Raw genomic sequence first — 22,730 nt, 5'->3', positions numbered from 1 at the left:
TAATAAAAAATGATCATTTTAATTTAAACATTTTGAATAAGACATTTAAATCAGCAAGTAAAATACTTTTTTAATTTTTTTTATAAATTAAAATACAATTAATTGAAAATATTACATAAATGAAACGACAAACTATTTCCATTGTTTTTAATGTAATGATTTGTTACGTAATAATCCGGATGTATGGCAAAGTCCACGTACGTGTAAACAAACAGGCTTCACCTGTTTTCGGTGAGCGTGGACACAGACGCCTTAAACACAAATAATTTTGTGGATAATCACAATAATGTCGATTTAATCGATAACTATTAGTCTTGTCAAAACAAGCAGCATGCAACATATTTTGTCACGCCCACTCGTGCCTGCTGCATGTATAATTTGCAGGATGCGTTTGTTTCACTGCAACAAAGGAGCCGAGCGGGCGGGGTTTCCCAGTGGACCAGTGGACAGCCGCCCATATCAGACGCTCCTGTCAGCACATCTAACGCACCAGTATTACCGTAGTTTGGCACGCGCATTTACGCTCGGTGCTAAGACCAAATCCGCGCTCGCGCACTAAATCCATTACACTGAGTAGTGAAGAAGAGGAGGAGGCCCAGATCCGACCGAGTCGTTCCGCTCCGTCAATCAAACAATCCGTACGGTGAAAGCTTCGGACAGCCGTGAAACGGAGCTGAGCGCGGCGGCGGTGCCTCGGTGAAACACTCTGTGACAGAGCAGGAGCGCTTCGGGAGAGGAAGAATGGCGGATTCGAGCAGCACTGCAGCGGTCGGGGCCGCAGACTCCAACAGCGCTGCTGCTACCGGGGTGGTTGACACTGTTGCGCATGAAGGAGCGCCCGCACCTGCGGTACCCAAAACTGGCTCCGAGTCCGTGAAGGGCCAGATTTTTGACGTGGGCCCCCGCTACACGAACCTGTCTTACATCGGGGAGGGGGCGTACGGGATGGTGTGGTGAGTAGCGTCTCTTGTCGGGCTGCCGTAGAATGGCATGCTAGCTGTTTGTTAGCAAACACTGTTAGCACGCTAACATCAAAGCTGCTGCATTGAACCAGCGCTGTCAGGTAAACATGAACAGTCACGAAGTGGGTAATTAAATCAGCTGGTCAACGTTCAGGCGCCGCCGAAGCTCCCGGCGGCTCATCCTCTGGTTAGCAGGTTAGCTGAGCGGCTACAGGCGTGGCTATACGAGCTTTGTACAGGAAACAAGATTGGGAGTGATTGCGCAGGATGTAGTTTGCTACTCGAGCTCACATCTGTTGCAGGCTGCGTTTGACCACAGGTTTTAAGTCAGAATCGCTGCAGCCACACTTTCCACGCAGCCCCACAATCAGTGTGAGTGAACTGATCAACACGAAGTCTGCTGCAGAGGATGCAAGTGGGGGGGATTTATCAGCTGAAACGAGGCCGCTCCTCGTGTTATCGCTGTGTGATATCTACAGTCCTGCGTGGACGTGTTGAGCAATAACACTTCATATGAGTGTGCTGTTAGAGGGTGAACACAGCCAGCCATCCTGGTCGTCATGTGGTCCTGCTCTGTTGCAGCCTTCTGTTTGTAAACACACACACACACACACACACAGACTGTTCTTGTAGAAGCTGATGGTCATGTCATCATATTGCAGCCATTGAAGAGGTGAAGTGGGATTGTGCAATATGACAGTGTAACCAATAGGAAATAAGTGATGTAACTGATGTTCCTCTTAAGGGTGTAAAAACCTGCTTTGAACGTCCACATCCATCTACTTCTGCTCTCCACTTCTACACCTCCACTCAGGCCTCCACCCCCAGATCCTCATAACTGCAGGAAAAACACACACAGGTCGCATGTTGTCAATAGTGTGCAACGCCCTCTCTCTCTCTCTCTCTCTCTCTGATAGTGTCATTGTGTGTGTGAATCGTGCAGCGTGTAACGTGACACCTGTCCTGTGTTTTCTCTCCTCTCCTCTCCTCTCCTCTCTTCTCCAGCTCCGCTCTGGACAACGTGACCAGCCAGCGCGTAGCCATCAAGAAGATCAGCCCGTTTGAGCACCAGACGTACTGCCAGCGCACGCTGAGGGAAATAAAGATCCTGCTGCGCTTCAACCACGAGAACATCATCGGCATCAACGACATCCTCAGGGCACGGCACATCGAGAACATGAGGGATGTGTATCCTCACGCACTTTGCTGTCCCATTAGTGATGAATATCATCAGATCAGTCCTTCTTCTTATCTGTGAGGAAGCTGCTTCAGCGTGAAATATTATAAACTCAGATAAACAGGCAGTGAAGTCACAGCTGCACTGTTTCCTGGTCTCTAACTTAATGCAGACATTGTTTAAGTTAGATTCTGAATATTAAACAAACATTTGAGCCTTTTCATACAGGAGGAAAACCCACTGACATCTCAGATGGATTTGTGTGAATCCAACCTTACAGGCTTCAAGCTATGAGCTCGTGATGAGCCAGATCGGACCAATCAGCATGAAGGAGGAAGTACTGGCAGTTATGTGCATGTTTTATGTGTGGTGAAGAACGTTCTTGTTGCCGTCTCTTAAGTGCCTTTATGTTCCTTTTCTTCAGCTACTTGATAGCTTTCCAGGATCCTCACCGGCCTGTTGTGTTTCCCCCTGATCTGATTGGTTAGCTTGTGACAGACGGTGGATAACAGATGGTCCATCCAGTCAGCTGCCAGATATGATTCTGAAAGCGTCCAAATCATAGTACAACCTCCCTCGGATAGCCGTTTCTGGCTTCAGTTTACAGTGTGAAAGGGTACCGTTGGCTTTCATTCCAGGTCAGATGCCTCTGCAGTAGTAACGGGTATTTGTCAGGTCCAGCTGTGATGGAAACCTGCCACCTGAGTCTCTTTTTTTTGCCATTTCTTTGCTTTGGTTTGTGGTTTTGAGGCCTGTGTGTGACAGGTGCTGAGGTTAAACCAGTATTTAGTCTTCCTGAAAACACTCATGCTGGAATGGTGAGAGTTAGACTGCATGGAATACAGATGTCATCAGGCTGGTTGGTTGATTGCTTTAATCTGCTGGTGTTATTAACTATTCTGCGTCACGGATTAGAAGCTTCTCCTCTTCCTTGTTGTGATTAATTGCATTGTCCAGAGTTTTGAAAACCCACAAAATATTGACAGTAACCCATCCCGAGTTCCTCTGCGGTTGGTCATTTGAGACTCGTCCTGATCTGGCTGCTGAATCACTGTTGGGACTAACCCTGTTGTTGTTCAGCCACAGCGGAGACCATCCTCTGAGCGGGGATGTGTGGGCCCGGCTCGGCAGTGAGTCGCTGTGACTGAGTGCTGCTCTGGCAGTTTCTTTGAAAAGCTGCATTGTCTGCTGCGAAACAGAGAGGAGATGAGTGAGTCCTTGTGTTTGATCCGCTGGGTTACTGTAATCGGTTACGCTGTGTTGTATCTACAGGAACGGATGATGACTCCTGAGCAAGGAAATGGAATCAGACCCAGGGATGATATCATTTAGCGTTGGGATCTGTACGTAGCTCACTCCACTCTTAACATAAAGGAGGCTAATGCTGTATAGCTATAGCACAGCTAATGTGTAGCTTCGGCTAAGGCATCACAAAAGTTCTTAAAGATGAAGACTGATTATTATTTTACTGTCATTTCTATTAGTAGCATGGCTAATGTGTAGCATCTGCTAAAGCTCTTGAAAAATGAGACTCAAGCGCAGTGCATTGTGGGGTAGAATAGATGACCTAGACTGGACGAGTGCACAAATTTATAAAAACTTTCAATGGCTATGAAGTGAAACCATGACTGTCTAAGCCCGCCTTAGTCTCACCAAATCGGCTAAGTTATTAAAAACCATAACAGGATATGAGTCCTTGTGTAACGGTGTGTGTGTGTTGGCGAGTTTGAGCGTGGCGTTTCTGTCCTTGACCTGCGCTCCCCTCCAGCTACATCGTGCAGACTCTGATGGAGACAGACCTGTACAAGCTGCTGAAGAGCCAGAGGCTAAGCAACGACCACGTCTGCTACTTCCTGTACCAGATCCTGAGAGGCCTCAAGTACATTCACTCAGCCAATGTGCTGCACCGTGACCTCAAGCCCTCCAACCTGCTCATCAACACCACCTGTGACCTCAAGGTACACCCACACATACCTAAGGCAGCTCTGTCTTAAGTAAAGGCATCAACATTCTCTGTGATGTGAAGTACTTGGTAACAGGCACATGTTATATTTTATGCCAGGTATGTTTTTTTTTTTTTTTTTTTTTTTTTTTACAGCAGCCGAAAAAAAGGAACCGTTCTGTTTATTTAGCAGCTCCCAACATGACTGAGGGGGAATTTCAGGAATGTTGGATGCTCTTAAAAAGTTAATGTAAATGACTGATTTCTGCACAGAGCACAAAAACATATAACTTTTACACTCTTTATTCTTTCCTCAGTTTTATTTTATTTGACTTCAAATCATATTCTAAAACTGTCAGTGCCATCACTGCAGCAGCAGAGCCCCTTCAGAGATGTATATATCTGAGGACTGGAACGGCTCTGGTTCCATGTTGGTTCCACTGATGGGGCGGCACTTCACCTCTCTTGTGTTTGTCTGACGTGGTTTCTGGTGGGTTGATCTTGGCCCTTGGGTTTCCACGTTGCGCTACCTCGCAGACCTCATCTGAACTCGGCAGCAGCCGACCATCAATCCCTGGATTATTTGATCATGTGGGACGAGTACAGAACAAAGGCAGCGTGCTGGAGTGGTTTTATGATGCATTCCACTTCAAACTAAATAAGAGCCGGTGCGGATAGTGCCACTTATGTTTTCTAATCCGTGTAGTAGTCGACCTGCTCGGACATGTAAATAAATAAGAAAATGATCAAACAATAGAGGATTAGCCTGCCCTGTGGTCCCATGGTGCACATTAGCTGTTGTCCCTCATTAAGCGCCGTTCCTCCACCTTCTCTGTACGCTGCACCTCATCCCGATTTGTTAGAATTAGCCTGTGAGTGGATTGATTTTCAGACATGTGACCATCTGGCTGTGTTTGACCTCTGACGCTTTGTGTGGTTCTCAGATCTGTGACTTTGGTCTGGCACGGATAGCCGACCCTGAGCACGACCACACAGGGTTTTTGACCGAGTATGTGGCCACGCGTTGGTACAGAGCTCCAGAGATCATGCTCAACTCAAAGGTACGGCTCCAGCCGACTTTTATCTCTGATGACTGCTTCTCAGTGTGATGACTGCGTATGTTTGCGTTTCAGGGCTACTCCAAGTCCATTGACATCTGGTCAGTGGGCTGCATCCTGGCTGAGATGCTCTCCAACAAGCCCATCTTCCCTGGGAAACACTACTTGGACCAGCTGAACCACATACTGGGTGAGAAACCGCCTTCACTCATTCACTCACACATGCTCACACAGCGAGCAGCCATATTGATGCTCCCTTCGCCTGTGCAGGCGTTCTTGGATCTCCATCTCAAGAAGATCTGAACTGCATCATCAACATGAAGGCGAGGAACTACCTGCAGTCTCTGCCCGAGAAACCCAAGATCCCCTGGGAGAAGCTCTTCTACAAGGCAGACCCCAAAGGTACGGCCACACGTGGTATACCTGCAGCGCTGTTAGGTGATTGTTTTTAAATTAAATTAACCCACAGGCTGATCTGAGGGAGCAGGTGGAGGCTGGTGGTGCTAAGAAGACCCATACTGATCACGACCTGTAATCAGTGGATCTAATTGTTATACTAACAGACATACAGGTCATTCTGCCTTTTTATAGAAGGAATATTTTCCTGTCAGTGATCAAACACACATCAAAGACGTCTACCTGTGATGAAGTCACATTTTATTTACAGTTGTAATGTCTCATAAAAGTAAAAAAAATGTATGTGGTAGCATACATGTTAACAGTGACACCTGTGGCTGTGTAGTGAACTGCAGTGTGCAGCCGAGGTTTTATGTTGACCAGCTCTAGTATAATGATAATAAAAGGACCAGATCCATGTGAACTGCTGCTGCTTTGCCTTCCTTTAGACTATGAGAAACTGTTTGTTAGCTTCGTATCATTTTATCGTGTTCTGTTGACCAAAATCTTCTCGGACACAATACATAAGTTTGTATTGTGCTTGCAGGTGAGTTAGCAAAGACACTCAGACTTAGTGGAGATGCATATCTACAGCTACCCTGAATGGATCTGGTGTCTTGTTACTTACTTAAAATTAGCTGATAATGTAAGCTAATTTAGCAGTCAGAGTCCCCTGTACAGACCCAGGTTGTGGTGAAAGTTACAACAGAATAAAATGGGTTTAAAACAGCAGAATAAAAGTGTAGAAAGTCATGTCGTACTTCCTGCTGACTGATGTGACGCTCTGATTAATGCAGCTTTGGACCTGCTTGGACGCATGTTGACCTTTAACCCCATCAAACGCATCAGCGTGGAGGAGGCGCTGGCTCACCCGTACCTGGAGCAGTACTACGACCCCACGGATGAGGTGAGCATGCATGTTTTACTGATGTATCAAAGCAAACTGTACCATAGAAACATACAGTGAAACGGCACCATCAGCCAAGTATTTAAATTGGCACCCACGTTCACTCATGTTTTGATCCAGGATTTAATTGTAAGCTCCTCTTGTTTTGTGCTGCAAGCCTCTTAGCTGTTTGGAATGCAATTAGCCTCCATGGTTCAGCCTCAGAGAGGTTAAAGAATGTGATCAGTTCAACACAAACAGACGTCTCTCTGTCGATAACTTCAATAACTGTGTGTGTGTGTGTGTTTAGCCCGTCGCAGAGGAGCCCTTCACTTTCAGCATGGAACTGGACGACCTTCCCAAAGAGAGGCTGAAGGAGCTGATCTTCGAGGAAACGGCTCGTTTCCAGGAAACCTACCAGGGCTCCTGAGGCACAGGTGAGAGGGAGACACCCTGAGACACACACACTGCAACACAATGTCCTGCCAATACCACTATTAGGTAGAACATGTGCAGTATGCTGTGTGGTCAGTGAGTGCATTACATTGTTTTGGTTTCTTTTTACTGCAGGACCCCTTTAGTTTTAAGTTTGTGAGCACAGTTTTGACAGAGGAGTTACAGAGTCTGATGCCAGACGGCAGGAATGACTTCCTGTACTGTTCCTTAGAGCAGCGGGAGTCTGTTGCTAAAGCTGCTTCTCAGTTTGTCTCAGTTTAGATATCAGTGGAGCACATAAAACAAGTTCACACGAAAGTGAAACAAGGAGCATCTTCTACATTCTAGTTTTCTAAATACCTCGGGACGTACAGGAAAAAAACCTCTGAGAGGTTCTTAGTTATGATTGGACAGAAAAGACACACAGTGATGTCCTATTGATCAGAGTGATTGAGCTAAACTGCTACACACTACATTACATATGAGAAACTGGAAGAGGCAGACTTTTATGTTTCCGGTGGTCCTTGAATGCATCATGTGCTTCACGCTTTGGTGTTTTTTTTTTTTTGTTTTTTTTTGTCTTTAGGAGTAATGAGGCCACTCAGAGGCTCGGAAAGAGAAGACCCCAAACCCCCATGCTAAAACAAAAAGAAAAAAAATGCATCTTCAAGAAACCAACAAAAAGTGAAAAATGAACATTTAACTGCTTATCTTTCCATTTCTACTGCAAGAGAGAGCTAAGTTTAATTTTGATTTGTGGTTGGGTGGTGGGGTGGTTGGGTCTGTCATCCTGTTCGTTTCGTCCATGTTGGACTCTTCCCTCCTCTCACCTCACATTTATTTTTCGTTGTCTTGTTCCTCATCACCCTCCTCTTCCTCCTCTTCCTCCTCCTCCTCCTCCATCATATATACACGTACTACTGTATTAACCAACACCATAACTTTCTTGTCTTGATCCATGTAAATTACAACCTGGAAAAATTGAGGGCTAAAAGAATGGGGATGCTAATTTGGTGTGTGTGTGTATGTACATACAAAAATCCAAAAGGTTTGTTTGTTTTGTTTTTTTTAAATGTGCTTGTCGCGGTTTTGGTTTGTACACCACTGTTTGGTTTTCCGTTCAGAGTAGTATTTGTATTTCTGGGGTTTATATTTGAACATTCAATGTTTTTACCGGCATGTCAGCAGGTTGATTAATAGACTTCTTTGTTGTCGCTCTTTTTCATTTCGTTTTTTCTAAACAAAAACACAAAAAATTCTAAGTGTATGATGTTCATATGAATGCATGCATTCCTGAAATTAACCAAAGTGGCAGAGAGATGCAAGGAACTCGGCTGGGGAGCGACAAAGGAAATATATACAGCTCGTTCTGTCCTCTTTGGGACGCTCTTCCTGCACGTTTATTCAGAGATTATGGCCCCGTTTTCCAGAATATTCGTACCTTTTTGGTCACGGCACCTTTCAAATCAGGCTCTTGTAGGATTGGTAACGAACATTCGTACCAGCACTCATGACTGTTCTCCTTTTATGCTCTAAACAAGCTGCCACTGATGAACTAGTTTTCAAAGCTCCTCAGCAGCTTTTTGTGTCGTTATCTGGAGTGTCAGGTTTTTGAATGACTTCTTGAATTACTCCAAAAAAAAAAGCAGAAACAAACGCTGAACACGGTGTTACCGTCAACACCCCTGTATTAAATGACACTCCTGTAACAGCGTGCTGAAGCCTTTGCTCAGTCCTTTTTTTTTTCTGGAAAATGGGATCCAGCTCTTCATCCCACAATGCTGTTTGAAGAACCAAATCTTTACAGTTCAGATTATAATTTCAGTTCAGAGTGCAGGTGACGTGTTATTTCCTGTGTGCTGGCTCGCTGAAGGCTCTTAGTAACACCCGTGCCGTCTCCTGCTCAGTGCATCACTCTGTGGTTGTACAGTAACATATCTGTGGCTGATGTTTATCCTTCTCTGTGTGTGTGCATGCCCCCACCCTCCTCCTCCTCCTCCTCCTCCTCTTCCTCCTCTTCTTCTCTTTGCTCCTCTGCTGCTCGGTGGAGCCTCTCAGAAAAAACAGACCAACACAGCCGGCCTGTGATGCTCGCCGGCGTCGCTCCCTCACAGCAGAAAAACGATTTGTCTCTCAGAAGCCATAGCCCGCACTCTGGGACCGGCGTGTGAGGCTTTTCGGTGCATGTGGTGATATTCATCTGTTTCTTTGTTTTGTTTTTTTTTACCTCCCACCTTTTACCACGCTTTACTCAAAGGGCTGCCTCCTCCTCCTCCACCTCCTCCTCCTCTTCCTCCTCCTCGTGCTCACTGACTTTGCTGCCGCTGTCCCCCTCCTCAGAAAAACCACCTGGATCAGGAAGCTCCAATCACATGACTCAATCAGCACGTCTGCACTTTGTCTTTTCTGCCACGTCCCCTCTTCTTCTTCTTCTTCCTCCTCCTCTTCCTCGTGCCCCCTCTTTGTCCCCTGCTTCTCGTTGAGCTTTAAGTTGTGACTCATGGATCGTCTGCAGTAATTTAAAGTGTGTGTAAAGTGTTTGTATCTGCTCATCGGTAACATAAAGCCAAGACTCTTCTTGTCCTGTCTGTGTGTGTGTGTGTTTCCTCGCAGCACCCTGCGGTTACCTGTGCTTTCACATCTTTTAGACCAATGCAGTATACCGGGCTCTGCTGGCTTCTGTTTTTTATTTTCTCTGACCTGCCACCAGACCAAACATCTCATGGGAACGAACTAAGAGGACCATGATTTGCAGTCCTCCTGACACACACACACACACACACACTCGCACCCCCTCTCACCCTCTCTCGCTCTCTCTCTCTCTCTCTGTGTGTGTTACTGAGGGGGTGTACCTGTGTGTGTTTGTGAAAAGTTGCACTTGAACATCTACATTCACACAGTATCGACGGCGAGTCTGTCACCAGGCCTGTTTCCAGATGTTGTTGTTTTTAAATGGCTGTTCTTATTATTGCTATTGTTGTTATATTGGTGAGATGTTGTATTTTTTTTTTTACATAAAAGGGAGTTAAAGTTGTATCATTTTTTTAATTAGTATGTTTTTATTTGTATCTTTCTTCCTTATTTCTTTTTGGGCGTCACGATAACGATGATGATTATTATTATTGGCAGTGTTTTCAATCTTTCTGAAACTTGTTTTTCTTTCAGTTCCCCTTAAAGATCTTATAAGGAATTATTTTAAAAGAAGATATACATAGATTGACAAAGAGATATGAGTTATTGAGGGTTACAGTCTGTATATTCTATGGGTATTATGAATTAAACGATTAACAAAAACAGAATTATATACATATAATTAAATAAAATTTCCTGATACTGTTAAAACCTGTGGTCTGTTTGTTAGTCCTCGGTTGGACCTGTAATATAAACATGTAATAAATTCTCTCATTGCGTTCTGTTACCAGGTGTTATGGGTGATCACCATGGAAACGCTGGTAAGTTTTTGCAGCAAGGTCTCTGAAGGTGTCGCTGGAAGTTACCCGTGGAATTGTTTGGTAGGTTTCGTGGTTGGTTACCATGGAAATGCTGTTTAGAAAGAAAGCCGATGCCAAGTGTGGTCACTGTGGGATCGCTGGCTTGTAGGAACTACTGATTGTTACCATGGAAACAGCAGCTAGTGGGAGAGACACTGATGCCAGCCATGGAAGCTCTGGTCAGCAGATGTCACTATGGAAACACTGGTTAGAACGTCAAACTGGTGTTACCGTGGAAACACGGGTCGCAGGTGTCTGATAGACTCACTGGATTGTTGCCATGACAACGTGGGCATGAGAATTTGTACATTATGATGTCTTAACATTTGAGACGTCGCTCATCTTTTGTGTAAACGTCCCCGCTGATCTTGATAAATCTGAAAAACGTCTTTGTTCGTGGTGTCAAACCTCTGAAAGCGCCTCCAGAAGTAAACTTTGTGTTTTTACGACCGCAGACGTCAGCTCGCTTTTCCTGCTCAGCAGCTTTTCCATCCTCCTCCACTGCATGTCTGAGCACGGTGGGTCGTCGTCGTCCCCCGTCTGAAATTCCCCCACAGCTCCAAATGCTGCCTAAAGTTCAACCATCCGCCTGGAAACTGATGAGAGCGTCACTGCAGACGAGCGTGGATCCTGACTGTGAGAGAACTCTGGAAGCTCAGGGGTGAGCAGATTCCTCTGTTCTGGAGGAGAGCAGGCTTCGGCCTGCAGCTCCTCTCTGTGGCACATTCCAGCTTTTTCACTGAACAATGCGCTGCTGATTGTGTGCTGCATGTACATGTGGCTGCTTTCATGATCCTTGTTGTGTGGGTCAGAGTTCAGTTTACATATCAGCAGCAGCCGCCACAGCCCGTTTATCAAACATAAGAACACTTTACCTCAGATTAACCTGCACCAAAGACCTTATCTCACAGCAGGAGGCAGGTGGAGCATGATCACAATAATCCCACAACAAACTTTCATAAAAGAAATCCTGCATTTGTCACACACACACACACACACAAAGCCATTCAATGGTGCTGAACAAAAGCAGTTCAGAAAGTGCCCGTGGCAGGGGAGAGGCCGCAGCAGAGGGACGAGCTGGTGCTTCATTAACTGATTTTACTGCTTTGTAGGTTTCACTGAGATTTGACTCAGATGTGAGGAAAAGGTGGGACGTATTTCTTCAGAGCTGTACCTGTCCGTCCGGTTTTGTCTCTTGGCAGTCTTGAGACAAACTTTTGGATCTGGTTACACACACACACTGCAGGTCTGCATCGTGTCGCTGTCGGGGAAAGGATGAGCAGTTTTCTGTATTTTCTCCTGCCTGCTCTGGGAGGATACACTCTGACTTCGGTCTACCTACTGAAGAACCCACACATTCTCCACAGGAGGAAACGCACCGCTTTCTACTGCAAGCATATCTCACACAGAGGAGGTAAGGGGGCGGTAAGGTGTGATTCAAAACAGGATCAGGATGTGTGACATCTGCACGTCAGTATACACCTCTGTAGTTTGCAGAGGATTTCCTTCAGTTTTGTTTCTAATCCGCTGTAGAAAATGTAGTCGATGTGTGTGTTTAAGACATTTAAGCCACATTTCTTCACCATGAAATAATCAGACTCCATGATTACTGTCTGATTTATCTTTATAGCAGCAACTCTGGAGCTAAATGTGAAATAAAATGTGCCACGTGTGTTTTCTGACCATGAGGTTATCATAAATGTTTTTGTTTTTAGGATGTGGAGAGAGGATAGAGAGCACCATGGAGGCGTTCACAAAGTGAGTACTACTAAAAACTGACTTTCTACAGTCACACAGTGAGTGTCAGGCTGACGGGTAGAACAGACATTTACAGCCCTCATTACAGAGTTCAAAGTCAGTATGTTTTCTGTACGTATGATTTTATTATGCAAAACTAAGAAAATGGACACCAGCGTCGGGAGCTCCTTCTTCCAGCCGAGAGAGCCAGGAAGAGGATTCCACATGTTCTGATAACACAGTGGTACATCACATCAACGTGTCCATGCAGTTATCCACAACAAACTCCCAGTGACCGAGCTGTCAGCTCCCTGTGGGCCTGATGAGAAGATCCAGAGACAATCTGTCATTTCTGAGGAGGATCCTGAGAGAGTTCTGCAGCAGTCTGTAACCATGGATCAGACTTGGGTCCACCACCTCCAACCAGAGAGCAGAGAACAATCCAAACAGTGGAAACAGACAGAGTCTCCAAATCAGTGAGGTCTGCATCAAGGTGATGGTCTCTGTTTTCTGCTGCTGGACCACCTGGAAAAGGGTCACACTGTTACAGGGGCCGACTACACTGATCTCTGAGACAGCTACAGGAGGAAACCAACAAGATTCAGACCACAAGTCCACCATCATCCAACACCTGTTCACATGATCTACACCCTCACACTGACACCTCTCCAACAGGATGGAGGAGGAGGAGCTCAGTGGTCGCCATGATGATAATGATGATGCTCAGATAACTGTGGTCAGAGTCAGAATAAAGTATTGTGTGTGTGTGTGTGTGTGTGTGTGTGTGTGTGTGTGTGTACAGTGCCGTTGAGCAGGGAACTGAGATGCTGGAGCTGGACTGTCACTTCACACATGACGGGCATGTGGTGGTGTCACATGATGAGAATTTAAAGCGGCAGACAGGCCACGATGTCACCATCTCCTCACTCAATTTGCAGGTAGGAAGTCAAACATGATGCATGCTGGGACATGTAGTGTTGGTCCCCCTGTTTGACTCCCATCTGTCTTTCAGGATCTGCCGCTGTATAAGGAGCGACTGGAGGTGACGTTTTACGCAGGCAAGTTGAATTCTTAATCATATATAATAAAAAGCCGTTTCAGTGGCTTAGCAGGTGTGTGTGTGTGTCTGTGTGTGTGTGTAACTGTACTTTTCTCACCTTCCATTAGGCCGCTTCAGCACCGGCGCAGACAGGAAGTTTGCTCTGCTGGAGGATGTTTTCAGGAAATTCCCCGAGACACCCATCAGCATTGAGATTAAAGAGAACAACCACCAGCTGATAGAAAAGGTTCAGTACACCTAAATCAGGGTCACAGGTCACCGGCGTTTGTGTCTTAGACCTCCAAGCACAACAGTGATGACATCATAACACGTTCCTATATATAAAAACAACATCTTTTAGTGACGTCCGTCTGTCCCGCAGGTGTCTGACCTGGTGAAACGCTACAACAGAGAGGAGATCTCAGTGTGGGCCTCTGTGAGCTCCACCATCATGAAGGAATGCCGCAGCACTGTATGTGAGCCAGCAGGGGGAGACAGAGCGCAGCAACAATCAGGCTGCCTTCATGATAAGAATGTGTGCAGCATGGCCTCCATGTTCCTGTTTCCTGTCCAACCCATTAAAAAAAAAAGAGTTTTTTTGTGCCAACAAACACACAAAGTGATCATCTTAATCCTGATTATCTGCTCTAAAGCTGCAACAATGATCAATGATTGGAAGTTTGGAGTGTTAGTCTGGAAACAGGAACATGTTCAGGACATTTCCCACTGCTGTGTCCATCAAATGTCAGAATACATTGATTGATTAATCACGGACAATCATGATTTAACACCTATGAACTACTATATAAATTACTTACGTTTGGTCACATCTGTCTCCAGTAGTGTGTAGAGCCTCTCTGCTTCTCCACAGAACGCCTCCATGCCGTACAGTTTCTCCATGAACCGAGGCCTCCTGCTGCTGCTCCTCTTCTACACCGGCCTGCTGCCCTTTGTGCCACTGGGAGAGAGTTTACTGCAGTTCTACCTGCCGCGCATCATCAACAGGTGGGACTGCAGGTCTGTGCGTTCGGGTCTCAGCCTTAGAACAGTGTGACAGCACAGACGTGTGTGTTTTGTTTCATCAGGACGTACGTTCCTGAGGAGGGCATCCTGCAGAACAGCTGGGTCAGGTCGTTGTTGGAGAAGTGAGTTAAAATGAGGCAACAAAGAGCACAAACATTGATCCGGATCACATGCAGTAACACCTTCAGCCTGTGTTTTAAACACACATGACGTGCAGATGTGATTTGTTTATGTATAATAATTTTCATTCTTTGTTTTTAACATCAGAATAACAATGAGGAAGAGTCTGTTCAAACACCTCGCATCACGTGGAATCCAGGTATGAAGCCATTATCATGAGTGTGACAAAATGCACACAGATATTTTCAGGATTTTTAAAAAATCATAATTATGGCTGTGCCATAACGCAAGCTGAGCTCACCTCGCTGAAGTTAGTTTGTTTTGCCGTATTACATCACCAGCTAATATGATCCGTGGTGTAACAGAGCGACAGTGTGATGCAATACAGTAAGCAGAGAGCTTAGCTACATAGCATTGATCTGGTTTCTTACTGTTTCTCTCGCCTTTACTGTCTTTATGCCACTAATACAATAGTTAACAGTGACGGTACAACATACATGACACACAAAACAAACAACAGTGCAGGGCGACAGCTGCAGAGGTGACTGAACTGATGCCAAGGAGCAGTTTCCTCCACTGCATGACTCCATCCAACCACCAAAACACTGTGATCTAACACGGAAAACACTTCAGCTATGACACACGGTTCACAGCTCACACAGCACCTCTGTCCTGATGTGATGACATCAGCGTGCTCTCAGGCCGTCTGAGGTCACTGCAGGGTTAACGTTATGAGCAGAATTAACCAGGGGGAGACCCTTAAAGAGTCAAAAACAGAGGAGTTTATCATTGTCTCTGTGATTTCAGGTGCACTTATTTGTTTGTAATGAAGATGAAGACATCAGGGCGGCGTTTGATGTCGGCGCCACGGGAGTGATGAGCGACTACCCCACACTTCTGTCCAGCTACCTGCGAAGAAACAGGCCTCAGGACTGAGCGCTGTGACAGGATCAGGCGCCGATAACAAAACCCTCGTCAGACCCTTCATCACTTTCAGACACAGGTTAAAGGAAGAGTGGTGGATTCCTGTGAATGTGTAACCAGCGGGAAGCCTGATAACACCGGAAACGTGACTTTGTTTTGACTTTTATCTGATCAGTTTGAGTTAAAGCTCAACAACAGAAATAAAGAAACTATAAATCATGTTTGTTTTTTGTTGTTTTTTTTTTTGGGGGGGGGGGGCACAAACATTAAAAAAAACACCACAAACCATCCAGTCTGTGTTCTGTCTTTAATCTGGATCCATGTGCACCAGGCCTCACCTGCGTGCTTGTTTATTTCCCAGGCGGCCGTGTGGTCAAAGTCCGGCCAAACCATCGTGATAATAATCGACCAGGCTGTTGGAGAAACAAAGGCTGTGTTTGTCTGACCTGGTTGGCCGAGGCCTCGCAGTGTGACGAGTGAGTTAATGGGATATAAGTGTGCAAATGTTAATACAGTACCAGAAACAAGGGCTGAATAAGTGACCCGGCAGGAGGAAGGAGTGAATAAGAGGGTGTAATAATTCACAGACTCCTTCCTCCTTTACCAGGAGAAGTATGCTTTTATCAATAGATTAATCACGAGTGTGTAAATGTAGCTGTGTTCCACATCCACATTAGTCCTCCAAAGGACACATTAGTAACCTCGTTTCCTCAAAGTGGTGCCTCAGCATCGTCTCATTTCAAAGACTCATGTTCAGACCATTCAATTTAGAAAGCTTTGGTGCCATGATGGACACATTTCTGAGCCACAGACTTATCAATCACTCTTTCTCTTGTTACATCTGTGACTTTTTAGCATTTTAAGTCTTTTTATATAACTCTGTTGGAAGAAAAAAAAGAACAAAAAAACTTCATACTAATCAGGAAGCCCCATCATCCTCATCCTCATCCTCTCCTTCATCCTTCTTGTTGGAGGATCTCACAGATTTCCGCCATCTTGTTACAGAACAGGTATTTCTCGTTCCACTTTTTGTTTAATCCCAAATCTTCAAGCAGGAAACGATAACCCTCTAACAGCTGCACCAATCAAACCGATAGCCATAAAAGGGATCATGCCAGCTCGAAGCTGATTGGTTGACCCACATTCTAAACGTCACCGGGCGGCTCTGATTGGATGACGGGGGTTTGTTTTGCACTCTCCAGACTTCCTCTTCTGCGTGTTTTCATAAACAAACCACATTTCTCTCCCGCCGGGGTCGCCGCGTTCTCTCTCTCCCTGTCAGCCTGCCAGCTTTGTCAGTACTCTGGCTCCGGTTCTATCGGAAGGCCGTGGTCAAGTTCTGGTGCGGATTTTAATTTGAAACAGATAAATAAACGCGGGTAAACGGGCTCCGTGCGCTGTCCCGACCCCAGGCTCCGTGTGTGTGTGAGTTCTTTTTTTTTGTTTGGACCGTCGGCAGCGTGGTTGCACCGAGCTGAACCTGCAGACCCGCTTTAAAAAAAACGCGTGTTCCCCGGCTGTTCGTGACATTAACACGCGGTGTAAACTGTGAGGAGCTTGCGGTGTTATCAGGTGAGTGGACACACACACACACACACACTGTGGAATATCCTGTTGTTAGGCGCTGCGGAGCTAGCAAGCTAGCTAACGGACAGGCTAGGTCAGTTAGCTTTGTGTTGTGATGCAGGAGGCCGTTTGTGGGCTCCTGGTGTGACTGGCAGACCGTCACCAGTACTCTCTAACCGAACTGCACGGGCTGCCAAAACCTGGATTTGGGTTAACTGTCTGCAGCTGATAAAAGTCTGAGCCAACTGTAATGAACCAGGAAGAAAGCTGCTTGCTAAACTGTGCCCAAAGCCAGCTGCTAATAACGTCTAATGTGCATTGACTTTGTGCACATGTGCACTAACCGTCAAAAACCAGAGGACTGCTGCATATAAACAGCTTGTCAGTGTCTCGGAACCCTCTTGTAGTGGCTCAGAAAGCCCAGATCTGTTAAAAGCCCTATCATTAGGACACCAGTGTTCTGTATAAACACTGCACAGTGTGTGTGTTTAGGTCGGGCAAGGCAAATTTATTTACATAGCACGTTTCATCAACAAGACAACACAAAGGGCCTCACAGCCAGCAAGCATACAGTTCAAAAGGAACACACTAATAACGCATATTTAAACACGTTACAGTAAAAAGGAAATTAAACAAGAACCAAGATAAACCTCAGAGTGTGGTGTAGAAATAATGATAAAAGGCAGTGGAACATGTAAGAGTCTGGAGTGTGAGGGGTTTTTGCAGCCCTGCAGGTCTCTGGGAGTTTGTTTGGTGCATAGAAACTAAACTGCTGTCTACATGCTCTTATCATGATCTTGATCAGAGTCCAGTTGAAGGTTTTTCCTGCTTAGAGGAGTAGTTGTCACGCCTGAGGGAGTTTCTAGGTTTTGGTGTTAACAGTTTAATGAAGCACTATTTGGTAAACATTAACTTAAATACACCTTTGACTTCAAGGAGGCCAATCCTCTCTCAGCCCTTCTGATTTCTATTTTTTTTTTTTTAGTTTTCCTACTTAAAGGAATCTGGACACTGATAATATATATTATATTATATAAAGGCTATCAAGCCCAGTCAGCATTTATTTTTTGCTTAACAGTTATAAAAAAACTGTTATACTAACTGTTGTACATTGTTGGACATTTTAACATCGGGTCTGTGGGGACTGACTCATGTTTATAGTCAACCTCAAGTGGTCACTGGATGAATTGCAGTTTTAGACATTGACGTAAAAGCCTGAATCCAGCTAACAAGTTGTTTACATGTGCGACACATAACGACGGCTGTTGAGAACAGCTTATTGTTTACTTGTTCTTTTTATGAAAGATAAACCTGACCGGTTTCTTTGAGAGATAAAAAAAGAGATCATGTAATGAAACACAGCTGCTTCTACTGTGTTATCAGTCACATCTTTACCTTTGACTTAAATTGTGTTACAAACATCTTGGCCAGTCTACATGGTTGACATTTAATTGTTTGTAATAACTGGGTTCTGTCTCAGGGTTATTTGCTCCAGTGTTGTGTTGCTTTTATCGGATGTGTTCCTCCCAGACATCGGGACAGTAGTGTGCTCTCCACAGTGTCGATCTTGCGTTTGTTACTAACTCCACCTTAAACCTCTGGTCCTCCTTAGATATGGTGAAGCTGACAAAAGCCAAGACGTTCCAGGCGTACCTGGACTCCTGCCACCGCCGTTACAGCTGCGTGCACTGCCGTGCCCATCTGGCCAACCATGACGATCTTATCTCCAAGGTCAGTGTGCTGCCAGCCTCTGGTTAATGATCATTTCATGTCGCTGATTTAATTTCTCTTTCTTTGTCCTGTAGTCTTTCCAAGGCAGCCAGGGCCGAGCGTACCTCTTCAACTCTGTGTGAGTATTTTAAATTCAGCATCACAGCTTTAAAAAGCACTCCGGTTCATCAATGACCTTCTTTGTTTTCCCAGCATATTATTTCAGAAGCAGCCTCTCCGAAAACAAATTCCTAGTATCACAGACTGTGTTTACACAAAACCACGTTGTCAACGGATAATTTGGTTTGATGTAGATTGGTCCTTGAAGTAAAGGGGGAAGTTCACTTCAGTCACGCTCTGTCTGGGTTAGTGGGTCAGGAATACATGCTCAGATGTGAAGCGTTAATCTAACATCAGGTGAAGGAGTTTCTTTGGTCTTCAGGATCCCAGTGGTCTTTGTGTGGCGTAGCAGGAGCAGCTGATCACAGTGAGGCTTGTTTGACATCTTTCTGTTTGGCGTTCAGGGTCAACGTCGGCTGTGGTCCTGCAGAGGAGAGGCTGCTGCTCACAGGACTTCACGCAGTGGCCGACATCTACTGTGAAAACTGTCACACCACACTGGGCTGGAAATACGTAAGTGGTACAGCATGTCCACCATCAGCTCAGCTGATGGTTTCTGACTTTCCCGACTCTCTCAGACTCGGAAAAAGTATTCAAATTCATTTTTTTTTATTCAGTTTCATAGTTGAAACTGAACTTTATGCATTCATTATTCTGTCATCTTTAATGGCTGCTCTTCCTTTGGCAGGAACAAGCTTTTGAGCTGAGTCAGAAGTACAAGGAGGGGAAGTACATCATCGAGCTGTCCCACATGATAAAGGACAACGGTTGGGACTGAGGGACGGGGGAAAACCTTCAACCTTCATTCATGACTTTTTTTCGAGAAAAAAAAAAAGTTGCATCCCCTCTCAGCGTAATAGGGGTTCCAGTGTAGCTTCTTCATCCCACGTTCGAGCCGTCACTGTGCGACACTTTCACTTATTACAGCTTTGCCAAGAATAGCATGTGATGCCTTATCTTTATCTGTCCTTCGTGTTTCTCTGGCAACCACGACATGATATCGCTATATCCCACTTGCTAGTTGTGCTGGGACATGGACTGAGTGAGTGAGTGCAGTGTGTGTGTGTGTGTGCGCGCGCGCGTGTGTCACACAGGCTGAGGTGCGTGTTGGATTTTTTTTTTTTTTAATTCTGCTCTTAGGGGGGAGACAGACTGGCGTTTGGGTTTTCCCATTTAAAATGTAAATGACCCACATTGAGTAAGCAGGCCTTGATTTACATGCAGTGGTTATGGGATAAGAATTAGAGCTGCAGGAGAGCTCGTTTTATTTTCAATCAGTGAAATTCAAGTTTTTAGGATCAGTTTATATTTTCCAAAAAGCAATCAAGAATCTTAAATCTGGAGTGTGAGTAACCTTTTAGGAAGTGTGTGTGTGTGTGTGCAGTGTTGAGAAGTGTTTTTTTTGGAGTTGGTTTGGCTTCACTGTTGGGATTTCTTCACGTCTACTTAATGCTGATGAGATCTATCCTTTATATGTTTGTGTGTAACCTAACACAGAGCTGTGTGCTCAGACATCATGTTAAAGCATCGTGTGATTAGGATAGTGTAGCATATTTATGGTGATTTTTTTTGTTTTGTTTTTTAAAGTTGGCTTCTTTCATTAAAATGTTTTATTTTAACCTGATCTTTCATTAAAATACTGCGTGCCAGTAACGCCTCTGGTCATGTTGTCTTCATCTCTTTATTAGAAAATAGAAGTATTTTAAATGTAATTTTCACTGCATGTGACAGCAGTGTTCACGGTTTTAAGTGAAATTTAAGAGGAAGAGCTTCAGTTTTTTTGCAGGATAAAAGTCTCTGTACTCTGACTGGTCATGACAGCCAGCAGGTGGTGCTATAGTTACAAATCTGAGTGCTTTAGAAACCTCACAAAGCCACAGAAAGGATTTATATGGGGAAGTCACTGTATTTAAAAGGTAAGGGAGAGGGGTAGGACACAGAATGGAAGGACTGGAGTAAATATATATATATATATATATATATATATATATATATATATATATATATCCCTGAGGGAAAATTCTTTTTTGTTACAGACAATAGAAATTAAGGATAAATTGAAATATATAATAAATATCTAAATACCTAGATAGCATTTAAATCCCTGAGTTGTATCTAAAGAAGAAGAAACATATTTACTATTGTATAAAAACCTGTATAAAAAGAGCATGACATGAATGTACAGTGTCTGAGTGACTGTTACAGTTCAGAGTTCAGTAGTTTGATTGAGACAGGCAGGAATGACTTCCTGTGTCTCTCAGTGGTGCATCGTGGGAGTCAGAGTCTGTTGCCGAACGAGCTCCTGTAGCTGGTCAGCACAGCGTGGAGCGGGTGAGAGGGACAGTCCAGTATAGTCTTTATTTTGGACAACATCCTCCTCTGACACACCTCTGTCAGAGAGTCCAGGTCCTCTCCTACAACATGGCCGCCTTCCTGGTGATTCTGTTGAGTCTGTTCATGTTCCTCACCCTCAGACTGCTGCCCCAGCAGACACCAGCACACATGATGGCACTGGCCACCACAGACTCATGGAACATCCTCAGCATCGTCCTGCAGCTGCCTCAGAAAGTAGAGGCAACTCTGACCCTTCCTGTAAACAGTGTCCATGTTTTTCCTCCAGTCCAGGTTGTGGTCCAAGTACATTCCCAGGTATTTGTACTCCTCCACCACCTCCACACTGACCCCTTTGATGCTGGTAGGGGTCACTGGAGCCTTTGTCCTCCGCAGATCCACCACTAGTTCCTTTGTCTTTGTCACATTGAGCAGTTTATTAGGCTACCACAAACTGTTCAAACATGATAAGTTGAAATTGTAGATATGTTTGATGTATGAGGACTTTTTTCGGAATGAATAATGACACATGGAGTGCAATATTAATATTCAAAGGCATAAAGGTAATACTTAATTGTGCTGTTCTGCAGTATTTTAGTGCTTATTCTCAGACAGATGACATTGAATCCTTACACACGGAACAAAAACACAGATAGTCATAGTGTGATTCAGCTCAGACTCCAACTCAAACGCACCCTGACACATATTCTCCTCCTCCTGCTGTAAAGAGATCACAGTATACAGGTCACATGAGTGAACTCTAACCAGGATGGATGTGTGGAGAATCTGCTGACAGTCATGTGTATGTTCGGGCTGCTTTCACTTCCTGTGAAAATCTAAATCTTATATCATCTTTGTTAAGTTTTTGTGTCTGTTTTAATTCTAATCATTAGATTTAAATATGCTGAACTTGTTGAAATTAGGATAATGCGCATTTTAATAAACGTCATTTTGCATTATAAGGATTAAATCCTCTTACTGTGCTGTGAAAACAGCGAGCTTCTGTTAATTTTAGGGTGAAATGTCCCTTTATCTGACTCCAGAAACACCCCTTGATTTTGGTGTCACCTTGACAAAGACGGCTCCACAGCGCGCCCCGAGCTTCCTCTGACAACACATATGTTATTGATTTTAATCCAAATTATAACCTATTGTTATTATCACGTTTCCTATGTGTGAAAACAACTTAATAGGACACACACACACACACTCCGTCAGGGCTGTGTGGAGCAGGTGGATGCCTCTTAGGTGTGGTCACATCGTGTTTACGTTACAATGTTTATTTGTTTGTTTTGTATTTTTTTAATGTCTACATGTAACACACGCCGTTTTAGGTTTATTTACTCCATCTATTTGGCACCTAATAATTAATACGCCAGCGTGTAGTGACGACTAGCGTTTCAGCTGCAGTCAGTGCACTTGCAGCAGAACATACCACACAACACACACTGTACACAACACTCACATTATAGATCCTGGTAACACAAACAGCGTGACACGTATTATTTCTACGACAATTTGTGTTTTATAATAATATCGGTTAAATTATGTTTTGACGCACTACGCAGTAAAGATTAAGTATTTTGTATTGAGCACCCCCGCGTCCTCCCACTTGGTTCCGTCCGGGATGGTTGATCATGTGACTTTTTCCGTTTCGCCATTTTCCTCTTCTACACCGGTGCTCCAGCTGGCAGCTACGTTGTCGCGCCCTGTCCGTGTTTTAACCTGCCCTAAGGTAACGGTGGGATCGGGGGAACCCTGAAGAGAAGATCGTCCGCTTTGTAGCTGTATCAGCGCCGAGAGAAGTGCGAGA

General features: G+C 44.7%; 3 protein-coding genes across 4 annotated transcripts; all 3 read left to right on the top strand.

Moving 5' to 3' along the window:
• The first annotated feature begins 504 nt into the window (after window positions 1-504).
• On the top strand, window positions 505-8,070 carry mapk3 (mitogen-activated protein kinase 3). Its single transcript, XM_028411867.1, has 9 exons — window positions 505-953; window positions 1,968-2,150; window positions 3,908-4,097; window positions 5,026-5,142; window positions 5,215-5,329; window positions 5,410-5,541; window positions 6,333-6,442; window positions 6,732-6,858; window positions 7,443-8,070. Exons 1-8 carry the CDS (start codon window positions 742-744, stop codon window positions 6,849-6,851), a joined length of 1,179 nt encoding a protein of 392 aa, XP_028267668.1. The 5' UTR covers window positions 505-741; the 3' UTR covers window positions 6,852-6,858; window positions 7,443-8,070.
• A 3,199-nt stretch (window positions 8,071-11,269) lies between these two features.
• gdpd3a (glycerophosphodiester phosphodiesterase domain containing 3a) lies at window positions 11,270-15,409 on the top strand. Of its 2 annotated transcripts, XM_028411883.1 has the most exons (11): window positions 11,270-11,494; window positions 11,594-11,761; window positions 12,063-12,105; window positions 12,887-13,022; window positions 13,097-13,142; window positions 13,252-13,370; window positions 13,506-13,595; window positions 13,995-14,128; window positions 14,209-14,268; window positions 14,414-14,465; window positions 15,074-15,409. In XM_028411883.1, the coding sequence occupies exons 2-11, from the start codon at window positions 11,623-11,625 to the stop codon at window positions 15,200-15,202; spliced, it is 948 nt and encodes a 315-aa protein (XP_028267684.1). In that variant the 5' UTR covers window positions 11,270-11,494; window positions 11,594-11,622; the 3' UTR covers window positions 15,203-15,409. The 2 variants fall into 2 exon arrangements, with proteins under 2 accessions (XP_028267684.1, XP_028267683.1); XM_028411882.1 differs by having other exon boundaries at window positions 11,272-11,761.
• A 999-nt stretch (window positions 15,410-16,408) lies between these two features.
• On the top strand, window positions 16,409-20,248 carry ypel3 (yippee-like 3). The gene is made up of 5 exons (XM_028411922.1): window positions 16,409-16,762; window positions 18,369-18,487; window positions 18,562-18,605; window positions 18,991-19,099; window positions 19,275-20,248. The coding sequence occupies exons 2-5, from the start codon at window positions 18,371-18,373 to the stop codon at window positions 19,362-19,364; spliced, it is 360 nt and encodes a 119-aa protein (XP_028267723.1). The 5' UTR covers window positions 16,409-16,762; window positions 18,369-18,370; the 3' UTR covers window positions 19,365-20,248.
• The last annotated feature ends 2,482 nt before the right edge of the window (window positions 20,249-22,730 follow it).

The sequence above is a fragment of the Parambassis ranga genome, chromosome 8, assembly GCF_900634625.1.
Source record: "Parambassis ranga chromosome 8, fParRan2.1, whole genome shotgun sequence".
In the NCBI taxonomy this organism is placed as follows: domain Eukaryota; kingdom Metazoa; phylum Chordata; class Actinopteri; family Ambassidae; genus Parambassis; species Parambassis ranga.
This window is presented reverse-complemented; position numbering and strand designations above follow the sequence as displayed.